General features: G+C 45.2%; 1 protein-coding gene across 3 annotated transcripts in view; it reads right to left on the bottom strand.

Moving 5' to 3' along the window:
• Positions 1 to 22,926, bottom strand: part of DUSP19 (dual specificity phosphatase 19) — a 37,669-nt gene that overhangs the window by 10,672 nt on the left and 4,071 nt on the right. The window contains exon 1 of one of the 3 annotated variants that reach the window (XM_084815371.1): positions 10,174 to 10,331. The exons of 1 other annotated variant lie outside the window; for it this stretch is intronic. In XM_084815371.1, coding sequence (XP_084671497.1) covers positions 10,174 to 10,202 — 29 coding nt within the window. In that variant the 5' untranslated portion in view covers positions 10,203 to 10,331. Of the gene's footprint in view, positions 1 to 8,415; positions 8,477 to 10,173; positions 10,332 to 22,926 lie in introns of those variants that run through there. One more of the 3 variants, XM_084815398.1, reaches the window with a different exon arrangement.

Genomic DNA, 22,926 nt, shown 5'->3' with positions numbered 1-22,926 from the left:
AAGGAGCCCTAAGAGCTTCATAACAATGAGGGAACTGACTGCACTTGATTAAATGTGCAACCGCTGCTGAGAAAAAAAGCAGCACCCCCTGCTGGAACACACATTGGCTTCCATAAGATTCATATAGTGGCATATATAATACATGGAGTCACAGAGCTGATTAAGATGTCTAGATTCCTGCTCCAGATGATATTAGATGTACCAGTACATCCCAAAGGACCTATGACACTTTCCCATGGAATGGAAGCTTTCTCATTTTCCCATTGCTTAATTTCTTCTTCAGTTACAAAACAATGTATCTATGAATTTCTCAGTGTTTTCTGCTGAAGGATCATGCCCATTTTCATTTCTGTACATTTTCATTTGGAAGTAAGTCCTATTGGCTTCAATGGGCCTTACTCCCAAGTAACTGGTCCATAGAATTGCAGCCCCAATCGTAACAACTAATTTGGCCCCTGAGGGCATCTTTTTTTTTTTTTAACCCCTGGCCTACCCAGTGACAAAAAATAATCATTTATTTATTAATTATTACATTTATGTCCTGCCTTTTTTCCTCTTCCAAGGGACCCAAGGTGGCTTACATGGTCCGCCTCATCTCCATTTTATCCTCACAACAGCCCTGTGAGGTAGGTTAGGCTGAAAATCAGTGACTGGCTCAAAGTCACCCAGTGACCTTCATGGCTGAGTGGGGACTAGAACCCAGATCTCCAGAGTCCCAGCCCAACACGCTAAACACTACACCACACTGGCTCTCATAATTGAAACATAACTGTAAAATTAAAAGATCAGGACAAATGTTTCTACTGTGAGCATAACGCAAACAGATTTGGGAAAGCCCTTAAGCATGTTCTTAAATTCAAACACAAGTGTAGTTTATTTTACTGTAATAAAGAGGACTATTCACAAGATAAATTGTTGGTGCTTTATTAAATCAAGTTTTAGCAATGACTACTTCAAGGGGGTATCAAGTCCAATGTGAGAATAATCTACTCATGTAAGAGGAAAAGCTGTTCTGCACTAGACTTTTTTTTCCAGGCTGATGATATTTTACAGGATCCTGTATTTGCTTAATTAAAAAGTAAATGATTATAAATACCATCTGCTGTATCACCTGCAGGCCATTTTTAACTAACTAACCAACAAACATTCATTCATTTTTAATTCTATGTGAAAACTATGGGGGAAAAAAAGCTTGCAGATGTAGGTTTTTCTAAAAGCGTTAAGTCTAACAGAAAGACGGTTTTCACTGTAACGACACATAACCACAATTATATCCACCCTAACACATACCTGGGAACATTGTCAAGTGAATCATTATTTTATATTTGCATAAATTCATATAAATATATACTTCTATAGGTTTTCAGTAGCTAATATATAGTTATGGAAAATCAGCTAATTTTGAAGACCTGGGGAAAAAATTAAAATAAATATTGGAATAAAACCCTATGACAGGGGTGGGGAACCTTTTTGAACCCGAAGGCTGCATTCCCCTGTGGGCAAGCCCTCAGGAACTACATTCCTGTAGTGGATGGAGCCACAGGCAAAAGTACATAGAGCATCCACACGTACATACATATATACCCTCATAGAAACCACTCTCTCACACACCCACAGACAGACACACACCACTTCATCAGCTGAGCAGTTGGGAGGGAGGCTTAAACCTCACTTTCCTTGTGAACCCACACACTGCTCAGCTGTTTTCCATTTATCAGCTGAGTAGTGCAAGGGGAGATCCTAGGGAAGATGAGGTTTCTTCTGTCAATATCGAGGTGTCCCATCCACCCTCCTCAGAGGAAGAGTCTTCCAATATAGGAAATCTCTCAAAATAGGACAAGGATTGGGCTCCAGAAGCACATTTCGAGAACCCTACTTCCTTAGAAAAGCCCATGGAGCCAGCCCCACTGCATCCAGAAGAGGTCACACCATCATCCTTGGACTCCAGTTCTGAAGCTGCCTCTGAATTGTTGCAATCAAAGGCCTCCAGAGCAAGCAAGGTACCTTTAAGGGAGAAGGTACTCAGTGTGGGGGCAGAGCTAACAACCTAAAGGAAGCCAAAACCCTACTTAAGGCTCAGTAATGACAATGCTTGCTGTTGGAATAAAATATAAGTTAAGCTTGCCTGGCTTCCAGTGGCAGTTGGAGTATTCTGTGGTACTATCCATTTCTTTGTTCTGCCTTTCTAAGACCTGACCTTGGACTGGTCTGACCATGCTTTTGGAACTTCCCCTCTAGCAAACCTCTAGCGGGGCTCCAACTGAGCTAGGCCCTTTCTTCAGCAGGCTTCTGCTGAACAAAACAGAACAAAACCTAATCCTCACCACTATCTCCTCCACCCTGCTGCTCAGCTGATTGCTAGAAAACTCCTGAGGAGTAGAGGAAAGGGTTCTATTGACTCTCTCCCCCACTCCACCCCTGCCTTCCTCAGTTGTTTTCCCACTGCTCAGCTGAACAGCCTGAGGTGGGAGTGGGGAGATCACAAAGAGGAGAGTGGTTCAGAGAAGGGGCCTGGCAGGATATGGGTGGGTCAGTGGGGAGGCCCTGTGGGCTGGAGGGCCCCCCCCACACACACACACACACCTTTCCTATGATTATGGGACTTTGCTTCTGATTCTTTAGCAGTTAATACTTTTGTGTGTTACTCTTAATCATTGGTAATAATGTAAGTATTAAAAACCAGCAGTCAAGATACATATAACTCTAGCCTTCATTTATATTTATGAGTACAGCTTTAGATGTAGGTCTTTCAGAACTAGTGTGCTAGTTAGCATGCAATGATTCCCGTCATCTTATATATTAGTATAGGGATAATCGACAAAAAAATGACATTGGAAGCTATAGTATGCAACAGAACTGCAGGAGTTGGACTTATTTCTGTGATACTGAAGCTATTTTCACTAGTGACATGTATTTTAATTATAAATTTTGCAGTCACCTCTCTGACATCTATTCAAGTTAATGTAGACATTATAGTTTTACATTTCCTGTCTTTGTAAGCAGCATTTAAAATGAATTGTCACCATCTCAGCATGAATACTGTGCTTTGGGGTATTTATTTATTTATTTATTTATTTCTATACTACCCAATAGCTCATCAAATAGGGGGCATGGCAGAAGTCACTAGGGAGGGAATTCCACAGAGTGAGGGCCACCACACAAAAGGCCCTCTCCCTAGTCCTCACCAGCCTAGCTGTCCTGGCTGATGGGACAGAGAGGAGGCCTTCCGAGGCCCATCTCGTTGAGCAGTGTCCCTGGTGTTGTTGGAGGTGCTCCTTAAGATAGATTGGGCCGGAACCATACAGGGTTTTAAAGGTCAATGCCAACACCTTGAATTGGGCCTGGAAAACAACTGGTAACCTGTGCAACGCCTTCAGCACTGGATCATCACCACCATTCCTCTCTTTCTCTCACTCTTATCACCACCCCACACTATTTCTCTCTTTCTCCTCTTCAGAGAGAAACAGAGGCCTGCTTCACACGTAATGACAATATGGGGTGAGTATGGATTGTCATTGAACCGTGGGTTGTCATTGCATGCAAAACTTGCACTATGGTTAACCACGAACAATCCAGAGTTCACAACCCAACAACAAACCATGGGTTCACTTCCTGGGTTGTTCTTGGTTATCAACCCGTAGTTAAACTATAGTGCAGCGTTTGCATGTTAACAACAGCTCATGATTGTTGACAACCCATACTCAACCCATCCACTAGGTCATCATTACATGCAAACCCAGGTCAGTGTGGGGCTGTGGTGGTGATTGTAAGAGAGAGAAAGCGGGGTGGCTCTGGGTGTGCTTCCTGCCTACATATAGCCCAGGAGAGATTCTCTTTGAGAGAATACAGCCCTCGGTGGAAAAAAGATTGCGTAGTCCTGGTTTAGGTTACAGGTTAAGACTTCTGCAAGATTTGTGTTAGATGATCTGTGGTGGCTGCTTTTATTGGTTTGTTTCCCCTGATTTTATCATAATCGTGGCCTGCTTCTTGTGGTGGAAGCTGTTGCAATTGTTTTTACCATGTTATGATTAATTTATTGCAAACTGCTCTGGCTATCTGAATCAAAAAGCAATATATACTTCCCCACACAAAAGTTTAAATAACTGCATACCTTGTGGATGTGTGGATTTTTTTTTTCATTGCTGGCTGTTGTGTGTGGATTTGACCACTCCCATGGAAGTTATTTGGATACTGCCTGATCTTGTATTTCAACTCTTTGTATGTATATTTCTAGACTTGTCTACCCAGTTTCATTTCCCAGCTACACTTGGAGGTGGAGAGGAAGAGGAGAAGGAAGCAGCAGCAGCAGCACCCCTGGCAACTTCTCAGACCTTTCTCGGTTTATTTCTTTACCCTCAGCCAAGCCCCCAGAGTAAAAGATGGGGTGTTGTGGCAGGATGCATCAGGGTTGTACAGGCCTTTCCAGACAATAGTTAAAATGACATAAAAAGATTTTTCCTTCCAGTAGCCTATCCCTATGCACAGATGGGGTCTGTATGTGTGTGTTCACAACATAATTGCTTGTTCACTGCTCTTTTCTTGAAAAGGGAAAGTATATGCACTGCAATAGTGGACAGAGAGAAAGTGCAAGCCTAGAACAAAATATACAAAGAAGGATTAGAAAAAGGTTCATGAAATGACAAGGCATTGCCGCTTTCAACAGCATTTGATTTTTTTAATGTATTAATTTTAAATGTTTCGTAAGTGAACCTGTGCAAGTGTACACAATCATTAAAGTCCTCAAATAAAAGTAAAACAAGCATTCCACAAATGTACAAACTGGCACTAGTGGAGGGGGTGAGATATTGCTCCTTACCAGTCATGTCGCAGGTACTAGTCCATATGTGCCCATAACTAGGGATGCCGGAGAAATCCGCAACAGAACCAAATGAGTTTGGATTTTTATGGATCCAACCCACGTATTCCTCAGTGGACTGGCTTTTCCCACTGAGTGAATTCCATGGACTTGGAGACTTTTTTTTTTTTAACTTTCTGGAATTTTGCGCAAATTTTGTTGTAGAAAAGTACGCAAACGTTTTTTAAAAACGAGCCCAAAAGTGCACTTTCCTCATAGGCTAAAGCTCAAAAATGCAAATTTTAGGGGAATTTGCACATTTTGAGGGAATTTCTTCATTTTTGCATGGGTAAATTTGTGCAAATTCAGAAATGAAAAGATCCGATTCTGTTGATGGGTGGACGACAGAGGAAAAGGTGCCTGACAATCCGCGAAACACAGACGCGACAGATTTCACACAATCTGTACATCCCTAGCCGTAAGCCTTCTGCAACCATATTCCACACAGCGCTCCAAACCACAAAAACTTGCTAACTATGACCAGAAAGTGGGAGAAAGCTTGAATTTTCTTCGTGACAAACTATTGGAATTTGAGTATTAGGAAAACTCAACGGAACATTAAATTGGGAAAAGACATCTGGAATGTTCCTGTTAATAATTTTGCTGTTAACGATTTACACTGTTTCCTCCAAACACATCCACACAACCACTGACACACCTTTCAGTGGGTGCTCTTCTATTTCATTTGTTGACTTGTAACAATGTAATACTCAGAAGATGGAGTTTGGACAATACATGCTTACAAATGAAACTTTCTTGTGATTTCTGGATTCTGCTTCTTTTGTTGTTTTTGCTGTTACATCTCCATACAAGAAGACTTAAGGCAGGGCAAAGAGAATTTTTCTTCTCTATTTACCCTTGTGGAGCTGCAGCCTTTTCCAACCTGGGGCCCTCCAGAAGGTTTACAGTACAACTCCCAGCGTCCTTGACCACTGACTATCTGGGCTGATGGGTGTTGAAGTACAAAATATCTGGAGGGCACCAGGTTGCAGAAGGCTGGTCTAGAGAGACTGACCTCCAGCTCTGTCCATTTTTCGATTTTGGTGACACCTCCCCCCGCCCCCGCATCCACACACCCTCTTTACTAATATTGTGAGTGATGTAGTATGCTGCACACTTGATTATATAAAATATGTGCATATAAATAAAAGAAGAAACATGGCATTTATGGGGAAAGGGGGATGGTCTGTGATTTGGAGTATAGTTTTGTAAGTTAAGTTAATCTTCACCTGGGAACCAAGAACCAGTTTCTGCTTTGTGTGTTCCTTTTGTCTTTTTGGCCTGTAACAGATCTTGGCGGCGGGGGGGGGGGGGTGGATCCCCCTATTGGTGGATCCCTTCTTTAGAAGGGATCCCCCTCCCAAATTATAAGAGGCTGCCACCAGTCACACTGAACCTCCTGGCACAACCTAATCTATCCAGTGTTGGGAATATTGCAACCTTGTCTGCAAGTTACTGGAAGGGGCAGTGTTGCAGTTAGTTAATGCATGGGAATTTTGATTCTAACTACCCTTAGGATCTCTATAGTCTACAGTGTAGCTTCCTGTGATTTCTTCCTTTTGCTTCTCCCCTTCCTTACCCCTCTCTCTGTGCTTCTCTACACCATGCTTTTATCCTGCAGCTTTACCGGGGCTTCAGCTTCTGGATTCTTTACAGGATCAAGATCAGTTTCTTTACACATGCTTCCTCTTGCTTTTTTTTTTTCCAGGGATTTCCTTTCTCTGCAAGTTCTATATGTTTTATTAAACGGCCACTAGATGGCACTGGCGTATAGCGCAATTGCTTGCTTTTACATGCAGCAATATTGTGCAACCCAGTTTTAATACCATTTTTCCCGTTAAGGGAAAAGCCATGATATTGGTCACAAAGGACAGGAGAGGCCCTGGAGGATGACAAGATCATGTAAAAGATCCACAAGCCTCTGTGAGTGACCAATCACAAGCACACGATAAAAGCCTCATGTAGAGAAGCCTTCTCTCTCTGACTTCCACCACTGCTGGGAGCACGTGTGTTTGCTTTCTTGCTCTTGCTGGTGGAATGGTACACAAAATGGACTGAACGAACTCTTTTGAAACTCTATGCTGTACCTGCATTGTATATGCAAGAATACTTGTGAGTAAAACTGTTTTCTTCACAAAGAAGAGTGTGGTCTCTTTTTTTTGTTCTAAGAGAGCCTGTGTGCATGTGGGACTGGTAAACGATCATTCTGTTTTTGCCTTTTTGTTTTTCTCTGCTAATTACCTTTCTAACAGGAAGCGTCATTACTAAATAATCCCATCATCCAGCTGGGGAGTTCTAGAGTGCCTCTACACGAGGCATTTATCGTGCGTTCATGATCATTCACTCACGGAAGTTTGCGGGTCCTTTTCATGACATCGTCAACCTCCGATGCCTCTCCCATCGCTTTAAAGCTGGAAGCCACCATTTTATAAAGCCCTGAAAATGCTATAATAAATCAAAATCGTGTGATAAAACAGTGCCATCTGCTGGCAGTATAAATGAAACATATCAGAAGAAAACGTGCAAAAACAAGGTGGGGGAGTGCATGTATTGTGCCAATTGTTAAACCCATGAAGACTTTGGAAGACAAAGCCCTCGTAATGCTGCAGGATTTTTGCTAAATATGGTGAAGCCCTTAAGCCCTTCTGCCAAGGACTTCTCACCTTCAGCCCAGGTCTGCAGGTGGGGGGAGTAAAAGGGAAGGTCCTTGGATTTTCTTGCCCCAAAGCCCAGAAACACAGGACTTAACAAAAACCTGTGAACATCTTAAGAATACAACTGGTAGCTTTGCAACTGCATAGTCCTTCCTGTGGGGAAGGGTTTTAGTGAGAAATCCAGGTTTAAAACAATGCAGCCAAATACCCAAATATTAAAAAGGGGGTTATTTGGGAGGCAGGGGAGAGAAAAAAGGAAAAGTGGGGGGAGAAGGCAACAATCATACACACAGAATTCCTAATAAAATCAGTAAAGTCAATCTAATTTATCTAGTTGCATGTTATCTACTTGAGTTGTCTTGCGTTTTGGAGCACATGCAGAATTCCTTGCAGTGAAGATGGTCTGAGAGAGCATACTTGACCTCCTGATTAGATGTTGTTAGGAAGACTAAGAGGGAGATCAACTCTCGCTTTTAAGGGGATCTGAGTTACATAAAAGCTGGCCCTTTACTGGAGTCTGACTGTTTTGTCAAATGGCGATACCTCCATTTCGGATGTCAGCGGTCCAGCCAGCAAATAAATTACTAAGTGGTAGGAGCCACCTTCATAACAACCCTATACTTGAATTATAAAAGAGCTGGCCAGTTGTAACTGGACAGACCACTGTGTGAAAGAGCATAAATGTTGGGTATGTTGAAAATATGTATTTAAAATGGTTTAAAGGCCGTCTTTAAGGACAGAACCCCCACAAAGTGGCACTGGAGAATAAAAAGGTGAGATTGGATCTATTCAGGTTCCCTGGCATGGTGAATCTTGCTGGACATGCTAGGGAGCACCACTGAGCTACATGTCATGGGCCCTGCTGAAATATATATTCATGCATTCCATCACACACACAGTACTTACTAACTGCACGTATGCACTCCTAAAGCTTGTATGTTGGAAGGGTGTATAGGTGATGTTCTGTGCTACCAACAGTGCAATCCCAACTGAAACACATTATCCAGTGCCAACTTCTGAACAGAGCTCAAGGACAGTGCTACAGGGTCTCATTTTCTTTGGAGGAGAGAGTACTGTTTTTTGCAGGGTTGGGGGTGGTGGCAATATTTGCAAAGCATAATTGGAGGCAAACAAATGCTCTTACACCAGACAGCTGTCTAGACAGTGACATTTGTAACCATACCAAAGGCAGAATAAGCTTTCCATGCATGCTTAGTCATGCTGAAATGCACTTACCACATGTGCTGGCCTGGGCAGATACACTGCTGGCATGTGTACATTGCATGCAAATGGGGCAGCACATGCAATAAACGCATTTAGGTGTGACTCAGGGCTTCTCCACACGAGTGATTTATTGCACATTATGAAATGCAAATGTTTAATGATAAATAATTAAGAATTTTAAAATGTAAATAAGTAAAGAGTAGTAATTGTATTAATGACAAAAGACACAAAGACACAAGCAGGTTCACAAGAGCCCTGTTCAGACGTACATTGGGGAAGGATGGTTAGGCTAACCATGGTGCATGGTGGTCACCACTAACCACTGCGAGTGCTACGGCCACATGTGCAGGTAACCATGTTCCACAATTTGGTTAGACTAACCATTCTCTAACCACCCTCCCTCCTGCAAAAACCTGCAGTCCTCCAGATCATGCATCCCAGTGGCCTTGGCGCTGCCAGCCATTTTGGCCCTTGGCGCTGCTGGCCATTTTGGTGCTCAATGCTGTTGGCCATTTTGGTGCTCTGAGGTTCAGCAGCCTGCTGCCCCCTGTCCTGCAGCACACAGGCCCTGGGCACATCCCACAGCATGGATTTACATGGTCTGAGATCCGTCTTCCCTGTTCTGGAGGCCTATAACCGCCACTCACTGCCGTAATTTGCCGCCCGAATGTGGCGCAAACGGACACAAGTGGCCATCAGGAATCAGCTTCCGTCAGTTTTGAGGCCGCTGCAGGCACAGTGCCAGAGTCCATGCTGCCTCTGCAATCACACTGTAACAGGCACTGTCACACATGGCGGCGCCTGGCAGTGCCCATAGTGGCGGCAGGCCAGTGCACAAGTGGTCCTGAGCTGCATTTCTATGCTCGCTTCTCTGCTGGCATGCAATGGGCTGTTACCAGGGGCGGTGTGTTGGTGGGCGCTTGGCAGCAGCAGCATTTGCTGCTAGGAGATCTGCTGCTCAGGCATGAACAGCTACTCCTTCTTTGGCTGCTGTTGCTGCAGAGCTATATGGCAGCTGTCAGTTAACCACGGAGGCTGTTCAGACATTACGCTTTCGCACACCCCTACTTAGAAGGGACTCTTGCATTCTGGCTTATGCAAGAGACAGATCCAAATAGCTTCCAGCTTTTATATTTTCAATGGGAGTGTTATTTTCTTTCGCCCAGCAGCCTTCCATGCAACCTTAGATCTGTTTTGCATCCCACATGGTCTAACCTAATTACATCTGCCTAACACCACCTCCACCCCTTTTTACAAATTGCACATTGGTGCTTTCCCTCCTCTCCTTCCTTCCTTCCCTCCCTCCTTCCCTGCCCCCCTTTTTTGCTTACCATCCAACCTGAAGAAGGGTTCAGACAGTAGAAATCTTACATACTACTTACAGTTCAATCGTATACATGTCTACTCAGAAGTAAGACCCACTGATTTTAATGGACTTACTCCCACACAAGTGGCTGCATGGATAGCATCAGTCAACTGAGACCAGGTGGCACTGGATATAGAGCTTTTCTGCATGAGGCTATTAATCGGCTGTTAATCCTCTGTATCTACTTTCGGTTTCGTCGCAGAACTGAGATCCGAGCATACACAAGGAGCGTATCCTTTCCTGCTTTTTCACTGCATAACCTCTAGGTGGCACTGTGGTATAGCAGAATAGCACAAATATATATGAGGAAATCCCACTTTCTTTCACTTTCACAGTTAAATGTCACATTTTCCCTGTTCTAAAAAAACTCACGAAAGTGCTCTTTAGACACAGAAGCTAACCAGAGGGTCACGATGTCATCTGAAGAACCCATAAACAACTGTGAATATGGAATGAGGCACACACGATAAATGCCTCATGCAGAAAAGCCCTTAGTTGTATCTGGGTCAAGTCAGGTATTTCCTTTATCTGTTCCAATTGGACACAGACAATAAAGATCTCTAGCATTTTGACTGTCATATCCTCTAAGCCACCCTTCCCCAACCTGGAACCCTCCAGATGTGTTGGTCAACTTTAATCATTGTCATGCTGGGTGTGGATGATGGGAATTATAGTCCAACACAACTGGAGAGAACCAGGTTGGGGAAGGCTGCTCTAAGCCTTCCATGACATGGTATCCAAAATCAAGTTTTAAACCCACACATTCCAGACAAGATTTTAAAAATGACACTATTTTTATGACACTCCCTGGATCAGTAGCCTTCAGCTGTAATAATCCTGCAGCATGGCCTGAATGGAAAGATTTGCTCACTTTCCCCTAGCCATAAAACTCCACAAGGAGGAGGGGGTAATACTGCAAGTAAATTCACTCCTTTATACTATTGGGGAAGAAGTTCACAATGGGCCTGTTCACACCTACCAGCAGCAAATTATAAGTTGATTAACCCATGATTTGCCAGGTCGTGTGCATGCCATCGTCTCTTTAAATAAGCAACCTCCAATAGGCTCAATTGTAGGTTGCTCCATGATGTACAAGCCTGGGCACTATGGGTTGTTCATGGGTTAAACAACCCGAGGTTAACTTTAGAACTAAGCCGTTACATGTGAACCAGGTCAATGTTCACAAATCCTTTACCTGTGCTGAAAAGGGATACAAGCACGACTATGAGACTATTCTGGCTAAGTTGGATGTCTCAATAGGAATGCTATTTATGAGAGGAGCAGCTTCTATCAGAGAGCTCAGAAGCTTGGAAAAACTGCTGTGTCATTTGTTAAGGACTTGCATGAACAGGCTGAATGCTTTGAGTCTGGTGACAGCAAAGCGGAATGCTTTCGAGATCGATTTGGTGCTTGGAATTCTAGGTGATGGGCTCTCTGAAAGAATGTAGGTAGTAAAGGTCTTCTGTTCCTTCACAAAACCATAGACGTGGCAAGGCAATCTGTGTAGATCAAAACCCCTGTCGGAGAGCAAAGACCACTTGGACCGACTAGGAAGAGTTCACTTTTACTCTGCAAAACACTAGAGGCAGCTGCAGCAGCCATTTTGAAAAGGGCAAATTCACACCTCATGTCACAAAGCAGCACAAAAGAAAGCCGAGAAGAAGCAGTCTAGGTAGTTTGGAACAACTCTCCAGCAAAAAGACCCACCTTTGCAGATAGCATGCCCGAGATGCCGGAAAGTTCACAACGTTAGATGGATATGCCCAGCTGGAGGAGCATAGCGCAGGAAGTGCTCAGAAACAGGACATTTTGCTCTCGTACGTCACACCCAGATGGTGCAAGGAATGATCACAGAGGTGGGCAGCCAATTATTTGTTGGCTTCGTCTTTTATAAAGACAACAGATTCTTCCTGGAGAATACACTTAACTATTTGTGGGACAACCATTAAATCTCAAAATAGATTCAGGAGTGGATTTCGCAGTTATTGTCAGAGGCCAAGGGCAGTATCCAATCCTACCCATCTGCGCATGGGACGTGCCACCACTTTTGTTCCACGTGCAGCCAGCCCCACCAATTCCATTGCGCAGGCGGTCCTCACTGCTTCTACAATAATGATTTAGTGCTTCTGGGGACAAGCCCTGAAACAAGCAGAAATGCTCATTTCTGGAAGGGGGCAGTTCAGGGGAGCTCCCTTATGCGAGCTCCACCAAGCTGCCCTCTTCAGGAAATGTGCATTTCCACTCACGTTGGGTTGTTCCGGAAGTGCTAAATCACCGTTGTGTAAGGGATGAGGGCCACTTGTGCAACAGAATCAGTGGGACCATCCACACATGGCCAGTCACCTTTGAATAGGGCCAGTCACCTTTGCCCCTATACAGGAGTCCAGAACCCCTGAGATATGCATAAGGTAGAGACTGTTTTACTGTCTTGCATCTTTTGTTTATTATCACACAAGCTACAAAGATAAACAGTTTGTGTTCACTACATATGTGATACAAGGTAAAAAATGGCATAATGTAGAATAGCTGCCAGAATGGGACTACTGAGACCTACAGGAGAAATAAAGGTGTTTGGATACAGTGGTCTACTAAAAGGTGATTCTATAAACATTGCTTTAAGACGCACTGCCAAAGCATACAACATGCAAGCACCCTACAGAATCCCCATTCTCTTACTCCCCAGAGTGGAAATGGAGGTGGAAAGGGTGAAAGAATATTGCGTAATTAAGGAAATTGCCAGGCCTACCTTGGGGCGTGCACCACTGATTGTAGACTTCAAGAAAAATAGAAAAATACTCATCTGTGTAGATCTTTAAAAGCTTAATGAAGCTGTAGTCAGAGAAAAACAGGTACTTCTAAATGATTTTCCAAATTGGTTGCCTCAAGTGGTTTCTAGCAAATACCTTTGACAAACCAGAGTGCTAAATTAACTACATTTATTGCACCCTTTGGGAGAGTCTGTTTTCAGCATTTTCCATTTGGAATCACAAATGCTTCCAAGATTTTTCAAAGGAAGATAGATGACAGAACTCCTCAGAGCAGTGTTTCCGAAACTGTTCTGCGGAACCCTGTTATTCAACATGATGAGTCTAGGTGTTCTGTGAAAAAATGTGGATGCTAGCAATATCTTTTCCTCTAAAATATGAAATATAAAAATATGTATGTATAAAAAAATACTGAGTTGAATAATATTAGATTGCAAAGCCTGCTGTTGTGACATAGTCGTCATGAAACCTCATGGGCTCCTGCAAGCTGGAGCCAATAAGGAAGACAGAGCAATCGCCACACCTCCTCAGGCCATTATGGGTGACCTTGAGAACATACAGCCCTATCAGAGCACAGCATCTGTATCACATGGCTGGTATATGCAGCCAAAGCCAGGACTCAGGATACAGACTCTCAGAGAGACACAGACCAGATTTGGAGGACACATCAGTGACATCACTGCTCATTGTGAGTTATTTAACCTACAACATGCTGCAGTGCCCATGGGCGCCAAGTTGCATATGAAACCCCCCACTCAAGGGTTATTGTATCTGCAAACCCAGCAAGCATGGGTTATGCGAGGGTTAAACAATCCTCGCATAACCCTTAAACAGATCATGGCCCAGTTCACATGATGTTTAAGCTGTGGCACATGCCAGCATGTTCCGGGTGCCATTTGCCTAATTACCATGGCCTGTTGGGTTATTTGAAAGTTGTATTTCCCCTCAAATAAGCTATGCCGCTCAGTTCAGATGACACGACAAGCTGCTCCAGGATAGGTAATTAGGCAAATGGCATCAGGCACATGCTGTGATCGTGTGAACTGGCCTGCACAACATGAAAACTCCCAAGAAGGGGTTGCATATTCAAAATAGCGGCCACCCAGCCACCGCCCACACGTGTTGTGGCCTCACCATGGCTTAAATAACCCACGGTAAGCTGTCAAGCTGTGCGAACAGTCCCAGTGTCCAGAGCCAGGCCTCCGTCTCTTCTGTTGGTTGCAGCACCAAGTGAATGAGCAGACTCTCTCTCTCTCTCCCTCTCCCTCTCGGGGGCTTGTTTTTGTATAATTTCTGTTTCTAAATTCTTTGTGTGCGCGTTTGAGGGGAGGGAAGACTACAAGCCTGGCAGCCAACTTGAATCCTTCCAGACCATCAGCAGACAGCAGCAGCAGACAGAAGGTAGGGACGTTTTTCTCTCTTTTCTTTTTTTTACAACTTGGGTGCAGCTCTCAGTTCTATAAATTAATTTTTAAGGCTTAGTTGCAGCTCTAGGCTCTGTAAATTAATGTTTAAGGCTCTAGGCTCTGTGAATTAATTTTTAAGGCTTGAGTGCAACTCTAGACTCTGGAAATTAACTCTGTTAATCAGAAGGACAGTTGTTCATTCAGATAATTTTCCATCATTCTGCCCTCTTTATCATTGCTATTTGTAAAATATAAAACATCCCCCCAAAACTAACTTTTAAAAACTCAACTAAAATGTCAGACACATTTTTGAACATTACTTGAGGGAAATTTTCAGTACAAAAATAGGCTTAATTTTATCTGTTTTGCTCCAAAATTTCCCTGACCCCCCTTTATTTCAGGGTATTCCATACCCCCAGACCTCCTGGACTAGTATGTATGGGTTCTAGCAATATATTGGCCCAAAAGTGTTCCGTGGCCAAGTTAGTTTGGGAAATGGTGCCTAAGATTACAATCCTATAGTCACTGGGAGAGTGTCCCAGGGAAATAGCCCCTTCCTGAAGGGGTAGACTGTACGACTTTGGGAGGGGGACGTCAAGATCCAAACCCTCTCCCTCTCCCCACCCCCTCACAGCCACTGAGGGAAGAACTGCAGCATGTGCTTTCCAAGGTTGCCAAAAAGACCACAGATGACCCCATACAGGTCAAAGGGGGGTGTTCTGGGAAGGAAGGGAGGGGAGATGAGAGGTCAGGATTTGCAGAATCCTAGGCCTCTTCAGCCCCACCCCCAGCAGCCCAAGTTCTCTATATGGGCTCAGAGGCCTGTCTAGAGGATGAAGTAATTAAGGAAGATGGAGAGGTCAAAATCACTTCTAGCATTTCTCTTGACCTGCTGGCAGGAGCCTAGCAGGGCAAAGAAATTTCAGAAGCCTCTGATATCAGAGGCTTCCATCTAGCAGGTGGCAACCTGATAGGGTTGCACCCTTAGAGACATAAAAGGAGTCATTGTCTTCATGGATGACATCTTAATACATGAAACATCAATGGAAGACCATGACAAAACACCGGCCATCATCTTGAATAGGATCTATGAAGTTAAACTCAAGGTAAACAAGGAGAAATGTATTTTTCACCAAGGTGAAATAGAATTCTTGGGAACAGTAATTGCACAAGATGGGACAAAACCGTGCCTAGAGACAGTACATGCTTTCAGAGAGCTCTATCTAGCTTGGTATTTGCAAGATATCTCAACACAGATATTTGTAACACATCTCAACCTGTTACTGAAATCCGCTACATTCTCCTTCTACAAAGATAAAGGGCATGATGCTAATGCCCCAGCCTTATAGCTCTGTGGTGTCAACAAGTGCACAATGATGAGTGGTGATGTAGCCAGCTATGGACTACCAAACCAGCTACAACTGCATTGTATAGAATGGATGTCGGTTTGCTCCAGAACCGTTAGCGAAGCAGAAAAATGCTATGCACAAATCAGAAGAGACTGTCTAACTAGTGTTTGGGTGTGTGAAACATTTTACAGATATCCATGTGGTCTACCTTCCTTCAGATTCCTCACAGACCATATCCTTGTTGACCTTGAGAAAAGGTAAAGATTTAGGCCAAGTACTACTAAGATGTCACTGTCTTCTAAGGCTTGTAGCCAACTATGTTCTGGGAGAAACATTGGTTATAGCAAACATCTTGATGAATATCTTTCTTTGCTTTGGCATTCCAGATGAACTTGTGACCAACAATGCCACCCAAATTCACAGCAGCAGAATTTCAATAATTTCAGATGTCTTACAACTTTTTACACATTGCCACGAGCACTCACTACCCTAAAGGAAATGGTGAGGCAGAAAGAGTAGTACAGACTGCAAAGAAAATCTTGAGACAGAATGACCCACCTATTGCTCTTCTAAGCTACAGGTCAACACCACTGATAGCTACTACATATATAGCCTAGGACAGTAATTTATTATTATTATTTATTACATTTCTATACCGCCCAATAGCTGGAGCTCTCTGGGCGGTTTACAAAGATTAAAAACATTAAAAATACAATATACAGAGGTTAGAAACCATTCACATAAAAAACACAAGAACAGACAATATACACAAAAGAAACATATATGTAAAACAACTTCAAACAAACACTCTCAAAAACAAACAACCATAACCATAAGACATTCCAGGATCGATTAAACATTTATCAGATACTGCCGAATGCCTGGGAGAAGAGAAAGGTCTTAACCTGGTGCCAAAAATATAACAATGTTGGCACCAGGTGGGCCTTGTCAGGCAGATCATTCCATAATTTGGGGACCACCACCGAAAAGGCCCTCTCCCTTGTCACCGTCTGCCAAGCTTCCCTTGGTGTAGACAGCCAGAGGAGAGCCTTAGATGTTGAGTATAGTATACGGGTAGGTTCGTGTCGGGAGAGGCGCTCCATCATGTATTGTGGTCCCAAGGCGTGTAAGGCTTCATAGGTGTCAGGGTGGAAACTGAGCCGATAGAACCCCAGAGCAGTTCTGATTCTGAGGAGGAACAACAATCTGTGGGAGAGGAGCGTGCTCATCTCTCACAGGCACAGCAGCTGTCAGAGATTTCTCCTGCCAGCATTCCTGAGATAGATAGTGACCCTGGCAGCGAGAGAGTGCGGGACAGGGGCTTGCTGGATGCTCGACACCGACACCGGGAGCGACGACAGCTGGAGGGTGTGGAAAGGAGGCGTAGCGCTCGTTTGGCGCGGAAGCAACGGTTGCGTCCCGAGGACCCAAGGGAAAGAGGGAGGAACTCTCCCTAGCCCATAAGTTCAGAGTCTTCCCGTGATTCTCCTTCAAACGGGGACCAACTGCCTAACCTGGAGCATAGGCTACTCTGCTGTTCCTTGCTTAGTCACTGGTGATTAGCATCTGAAAGAGTAATTAAGTTGTAAAAGGATTAAAGCCTTGAAAAGAATCCTTTTGTCTGTGTCTTGAGTTAGCTGTTGAAGTAGACTGAAAGAGGCCGCCAGGGCGCTCCTGACAATAGGTTAAAACCAGCACCTTGAATCAGGCTCGGAAACGTACAGGCATCCAGTGCAAGCAGGCCAGAGTCGGGTCTTATATGTTCAGACATTCAGGTCCCCATTATCAATCTGTCTGCTGCATTATGCACGAGCTGCAGTTTCTGAAGCATCTTCAAAGGCAGCCCCACATAGAGTGCATTGCAGTAATCGATCTTGGAGATTACCAGAGCATAGACAGCTGAATAGGGGCGTACAAAACCCCGCTTACCTGGCTCCGCTGGGGTCTGCAGGTAGGGGGAGACGAGCTGTTCCTCCCCCCGGAATCCTCGACGGGGGGGGAGGCGATCCGTTCCTCCCCCCCGGAATCCTGCCCAGCTGGCTCCGCTCCGCCGCCAGTCTGCGGAGCCGCCGGCTGGGCCAACCTGCAGCAGGGCCTCCAGCTGCTGCCGGGCTGCTGCGGACGCAAATGGCGTGCTGCGTAGGGGACGCCATTTGTGTCCCTACGCCGGCCTGTGATAGGCTACGTATATATTTACGTAGCCTATCACAGCTAAAGCAGGGACACAAATCCCCTACGCCATTTGCATCCCTGCTTTAGCCATGATAGCTACGTAAATATATATGTAGCCTATCACGGGCCGGCATAGGGATGCAAATGGCGGCCGCTACGATGGCCGCCATTTGCGGCCGCAGCAGCCCAGCAGCAGCCAGAGCCGCCGCCGTCGCTGCCACTGCCGGTTCATCCAGAGCCACCGGAGCCACAGCCAGGTAGGCTCCATTTCGCAGGGCTTTCACGGGGTGGTGGGCAGATTGCTCCGTTCCGCCACAGATTCCGGGGGGGGGGGCGAATTCACTGGAATTCGGCTTCCCTGGGATCCATGGCAGAATTCTCTAACATCCCTACAGCTGAAGCCAGGTTATCCCTATCCAGATAGAGGAGTAGCCTGGGCCACCAACTGAAGTTGGTAGAAGGCACTCCGTGCAACTGAGGCGACCTGAGCCGCAAGTGACAATGATGGCTCCAGGAGGAACACCAAGCTACGAACCTGCTTCTTCAGGGGGAATGCAACCCCATCCAAAACAGGTTGAGCACCCTCCATCTGGTCAGCAGAACCACCCACCAACAGCATCTCAGTCTTGTCTGGATTGAGTTTCACTTTATTAGCCCTCATCCAGTCCACTGCCGCAGCCAGGCACCGATTTAGCACATCCACAGCCTCACCTGAAGAAGATGAAAAGGAGAAACAGAACTGGGTGTCATCAGCATACTGATGACAATGCGCCCCAAAACTCTGGATGACCTCACTCAGTGGTTTCATGTAGATGTTAAATAGCATGGGGGACAGAACTGACCACTGCGGCACTCCATACTAGAGAGTCCACAGGGCCGAGCAGTATTCCCCAAGCACCACCTTCTGGAGGTGACCCTCCAAGTAGGAGTGAAACCACTGCAATGCAGTGCCTCACACTCCCAGGTCAGATAATCGTCCCAGAAGGATACCATGGTCGATGGTATCGAAAGCTGCTGAGAGATCAAGGAGAATCAACAAGGTCACGGTCCCCATGTCTCTCTCCCGACATAGGTCATCATATAGGGCGACCAAGGCTGTTTCCGTGCCAAAACCTGGCCTGAACCCCGACTAAAATGGATCTAGATGATCAGTCTCATCCAAGTGTTGTTCATGGGAAGACAGATCAGAACATCCATTCCAATCACAGAGAAGAATCTCATTCCAAAGTGGCCTGATTTGGGGGGGGGGGGTTGCAGCTTTAGATTACTAGAACTGAGAGAGGTTATGGACATTTCTATCATTAGTGGAATTCTGTGCGAGAACTAGTACGTGTTTCAACAGTACTGATTTATGCGATGGTTGTTTCTTGAAAGGAGGGATGGGCAGCCTTAGTGTCAGGAGTGCTCTGGCAGCTTCTCCCAGTAGATTCCAATAGCCAACTCAAGACACAGATGAAAGGATTTCTTTTCAAAGCTTTAATCCTTTTACAACTTAGTGACTCTTTCAGATGCTAATCACCAGCGACTAGAGCAAAGAACAGCAGGGTAGCCTAAGCTTCAAGTAGTCAGTTGATCCCTGTTTGAAAGAGAGTCACTTGAAGACCCAGAACTTAGATCCTCCCTCTTTCCCTTGGGTCCATGGGAGGCAGCCGTTGCTTGCGCACCAAATGGGCGCTATGCCTCCTTTTCGCGCCCTCCATCGCTTGTTGCTCTTTGCGTCTGCGTCAAGCGTCTAAGAAGCCCCCCTCCCGCATTCCCTCACTACCCGGGTCACTATCTATCTCTGGAATGCCAGCAGGAGGAATCTCTGCCAGGTGCTGAGCCTGTGAGGGATGAGCTGGCCCCTCTCCCATGGATAGCTGTTCCTCCTCAGAATCCAAACTGCTCTGAGGCTCTCTGGGCTCAGTTTCCACCCTGACACTTAGCTTCCAAGGGCCGCATGTACTAATGGGTGGTGGGTTGGGGCCATTCACATGCACATACATGTATGTGCAGGCAAACACACACACTTTCCCCTTCCCCCCTCTCGCACACTCATACATGCACATCCACACTTACACGCGTGCATACACCAAGACACTTTTTCCCACATCTCAATGCACAAAGATGGGGAGGTTTAAACCAACTCTCCCTGTGCACAAAGATCAAGGAGAGAAACATCTTTTGAAAGTTGGGATCCCACAGGTGACAGCCAGCACAATTGTTGTTGTTCAGTCGTTCAGTCGTGCCGACTCTTCGTGACCCCATGGACCATAGCACGCCAGGCCTTCCTGTCCTGCGCTCTCTCCCGGAGCGTGCTCAAGTCCATATTCATTGCATCAGTGATGCTATCTAGCCATCTCATCCTCTGCCGTCCCCTTCTCCTTTTGCCTTCAGTCTTTCCCAGCATCAGGGTCTTTTCCAGAGAGTTTTCTCTTCGCATTAGGTGGCCAAAATATTGGAGCTTCAGCTTCAGTATCTGTCCTTCCAATGAGCAGTCAGGGTTGATTTCCTTTAGGATTGACTGATTTGACCTCCTTGCAGTCCAGGGGACTCGTAAGAGTCTTCTCCAGCACCACAGTTCGAAAGCATTAATTCTTCGGCACTCAGCCTTCCTTATAGTCCAGCTCTCACAGCCATACGTTACTACTGGGAAAACCATAGCTTTGATTAGACGGACCTTTGTCGGCAAGGTGATGTCTCTGCTTCTTACTATGCTGTCTAGGTTTGCCATAGCTTTCCTCCCAAGGAGCAAGCATCTTTTAATTTCATGGCTACAGTCACCGTCTGCGGTGATCTTGGAGCCCAAGAAAATAAAATCTGTCACTGCTTCCATTTCTTCCCCTTCTATATGCCAGGAAGTGATGGGGTCAGATGCCATGATCTTCGTTTTTTTAATGTTGAGTTTCAAACCAGCTTTTGCACTCTCCTCTTTCACCCTCAACAAGAGGCTCTTGAGATCCTCTTCGCTTTCTGCCATGAGGGTGGTATCATCTGCATATCTGAGGTTGTTGATAATTCTCCCGGCAATCTTAATTCCGACCTGTGATTCATCCAACCCGGCGTTTCTCAAGATGTACTCTGCATATAAGTTAAATAAGCAGGGCGACAATATGCAGCCTTGTCGTACTCCTTTCCCAATTTGGAACCAATCGGTTGTTCCATGTCTGGTTCTTACTGTTGCTTCTTGGCCCTCGTACAGGTTTCTCAGGAGACAGGTAAGGTGGTCTGGTACCCCCATCTCTTTCAGAATTTGCCAGAGTTTGTTGTGATCCACACAATCAAAGGCTTCACTCTTTCTGGAGCTACTTGGAAATACCCTCTGCTCTTCCCCAGTAGTATATTGGACACCTTCCGACCTGAGGGGCTCATCTTCCGGTGTCATCTCTTTTAGCCTTGTGATACGTTCCATGGGGTTTTCTTGGCAAGAATACTGGAGTGGGTTGCCATTTCCTTCTCCAGTGGACCACATTTTGTCAGAACTCTCTGCCATGACCTGTCCGTCTTGGGTGGCCCTGCACGGCATAGCTTATGGCTTCACTGAGTTACGCAAGCCCCTTCACCACAACAAGGCAGTGATCCATGAAGGGGGCCAGCACGATACTGGCTTTCAAAGGATCTCCCTGCTGCAGTGGAGAATGGCACAGCCCTCTCCAGTTCAACAGGATGAAATTGTGCTCCTGCCACCCTGCCACACAGCTGTTTGGCAAGCTGGGAGGAGTGCAATCTACCTGGGAATGTGGTTGTTGGAAGGGGGGGGGAATTAAAACCTTTCTCCTGCTCAAGCAAGTCTCTCCTCTGCCCTGACTCCCACCAATCCTGATCAAGATTGCTGGTTTCCCTCTACTGAGTAGTGAGGAAACAACAATTTGTATCCTGATCAGCTGGGCACTTGGGGAAAGTGGGGAAAACTCTGGGGCCAGACAGAGAGCAGTCAAGGGTTGCCCACTTGTGCTTTAAATAAAATGGAAGGAGTGTTACCATATGGTTTAGTCACCGAGTGGCAATAGACCTAACTATATCTGGGTGGAGTAAAGAGTGGCTCATCTCTGTTCTCGTCTTGTTTTAAGAAGACAAAGTTCTCATCTAGTTTCCTGAGTGGCATCCCCCCTATGACAGTAAGAATTACTTGGGAGCAAGCCCCATTACAAGAGGTTTTACTCCTGAGTAGCTGTACAGGATTGCACGGTGACTTTTCTGTTGGCCCACATAAAAAGTTTTACCCCACCGTGGTGGTTAAATTCTGACATGAGTTTCATATAAAGGATTTACAAACAACCCAAGTATGTAAGGGTGAGTGTGTATCAGCCTTCCCTAATCTGGTGCCCTCCAGATGTTTTTTTAAAGAAACAAATACTTCTAGTCAAAATGTGAGGTAGGTTTGTCTTTAACTGCTGCCAGGGGCATCTTTAGAGAAGGGCCACCTGAGCATGGCCCCCAGATCTTTTGAGCTGTCCTAATTGCCATTTTGTTTTACATTTTCCCATTGACTTGTATTGGAAAACAAAAACAGCCATAACTTTTTTAGTTTGTATAATAGATACATGAAATTTGGCGACCTGGTAGCCCCCATGGAGCTAACTGAGCCTGCCAGATTTCAGACAGTTAGGCCTAGAGGCTTTTGTGCTAGCCACTGGCAACATTTGCTTTTTCCAAGAAAGTAAAGAGCTATAATTTCTTTGAGCTTCCACATAAATTCATGGAATTTGGGGATCTAGCAGGCCCTATGGAGCTGACTCAACTTACCAAATTTCAGACAGTTAGGTCCAGTGGCTTTTGCGCTAGCCATGCATAAAGTTTCCTTTTCTCAAAGTCTAAAACAAAAAGTACAAACTGTCAAGTCACCCAGGGGATTAGAGATCCTAATCAGAACGTGTTTAAGGTGACCATTAGGAGATCACTATCCCTAATCTCTGATGTCGGTTTTTTGTTTTTCTTTTTGAGGAGCAAAAAACCTCTCTCCCCCTACTTTTCTTTTCTGCTCTTACATGCTCACTGTTGGGAGGTTGCCTGCAATGAAATTTTGAAGAGGGAGAACTAAGGGAAGAAAGAGCTCCATGTGAAATCCTGGTATTTCACACAGTACCTGATTTTACTGCCCCAAACTGGAAACTTTGGCTTCTGCAGAAGTTTAGTAGCTTCAGTACAGTAAAGGA

This window comes from Heloderma suspectum, chromosome 1, assembly GCF_057233095.1.
Source record: "Heloderma suspectum isolate Gila_16-S chromosome 1, 16-S_ref, whole genome shotgun sequence".
Taxonomy (NCBI): domain Eukaryota; kingdom Metazoa; phylum Chordata; class Lepidosauria; order Squamata; family Helodermatidae; genus Heloderma; species Heloderma suspectum.
Note: the sequence above shows the minus strand (reverse complement) of the source record. Positions and strands in the feature narration are given on the sequence as shown.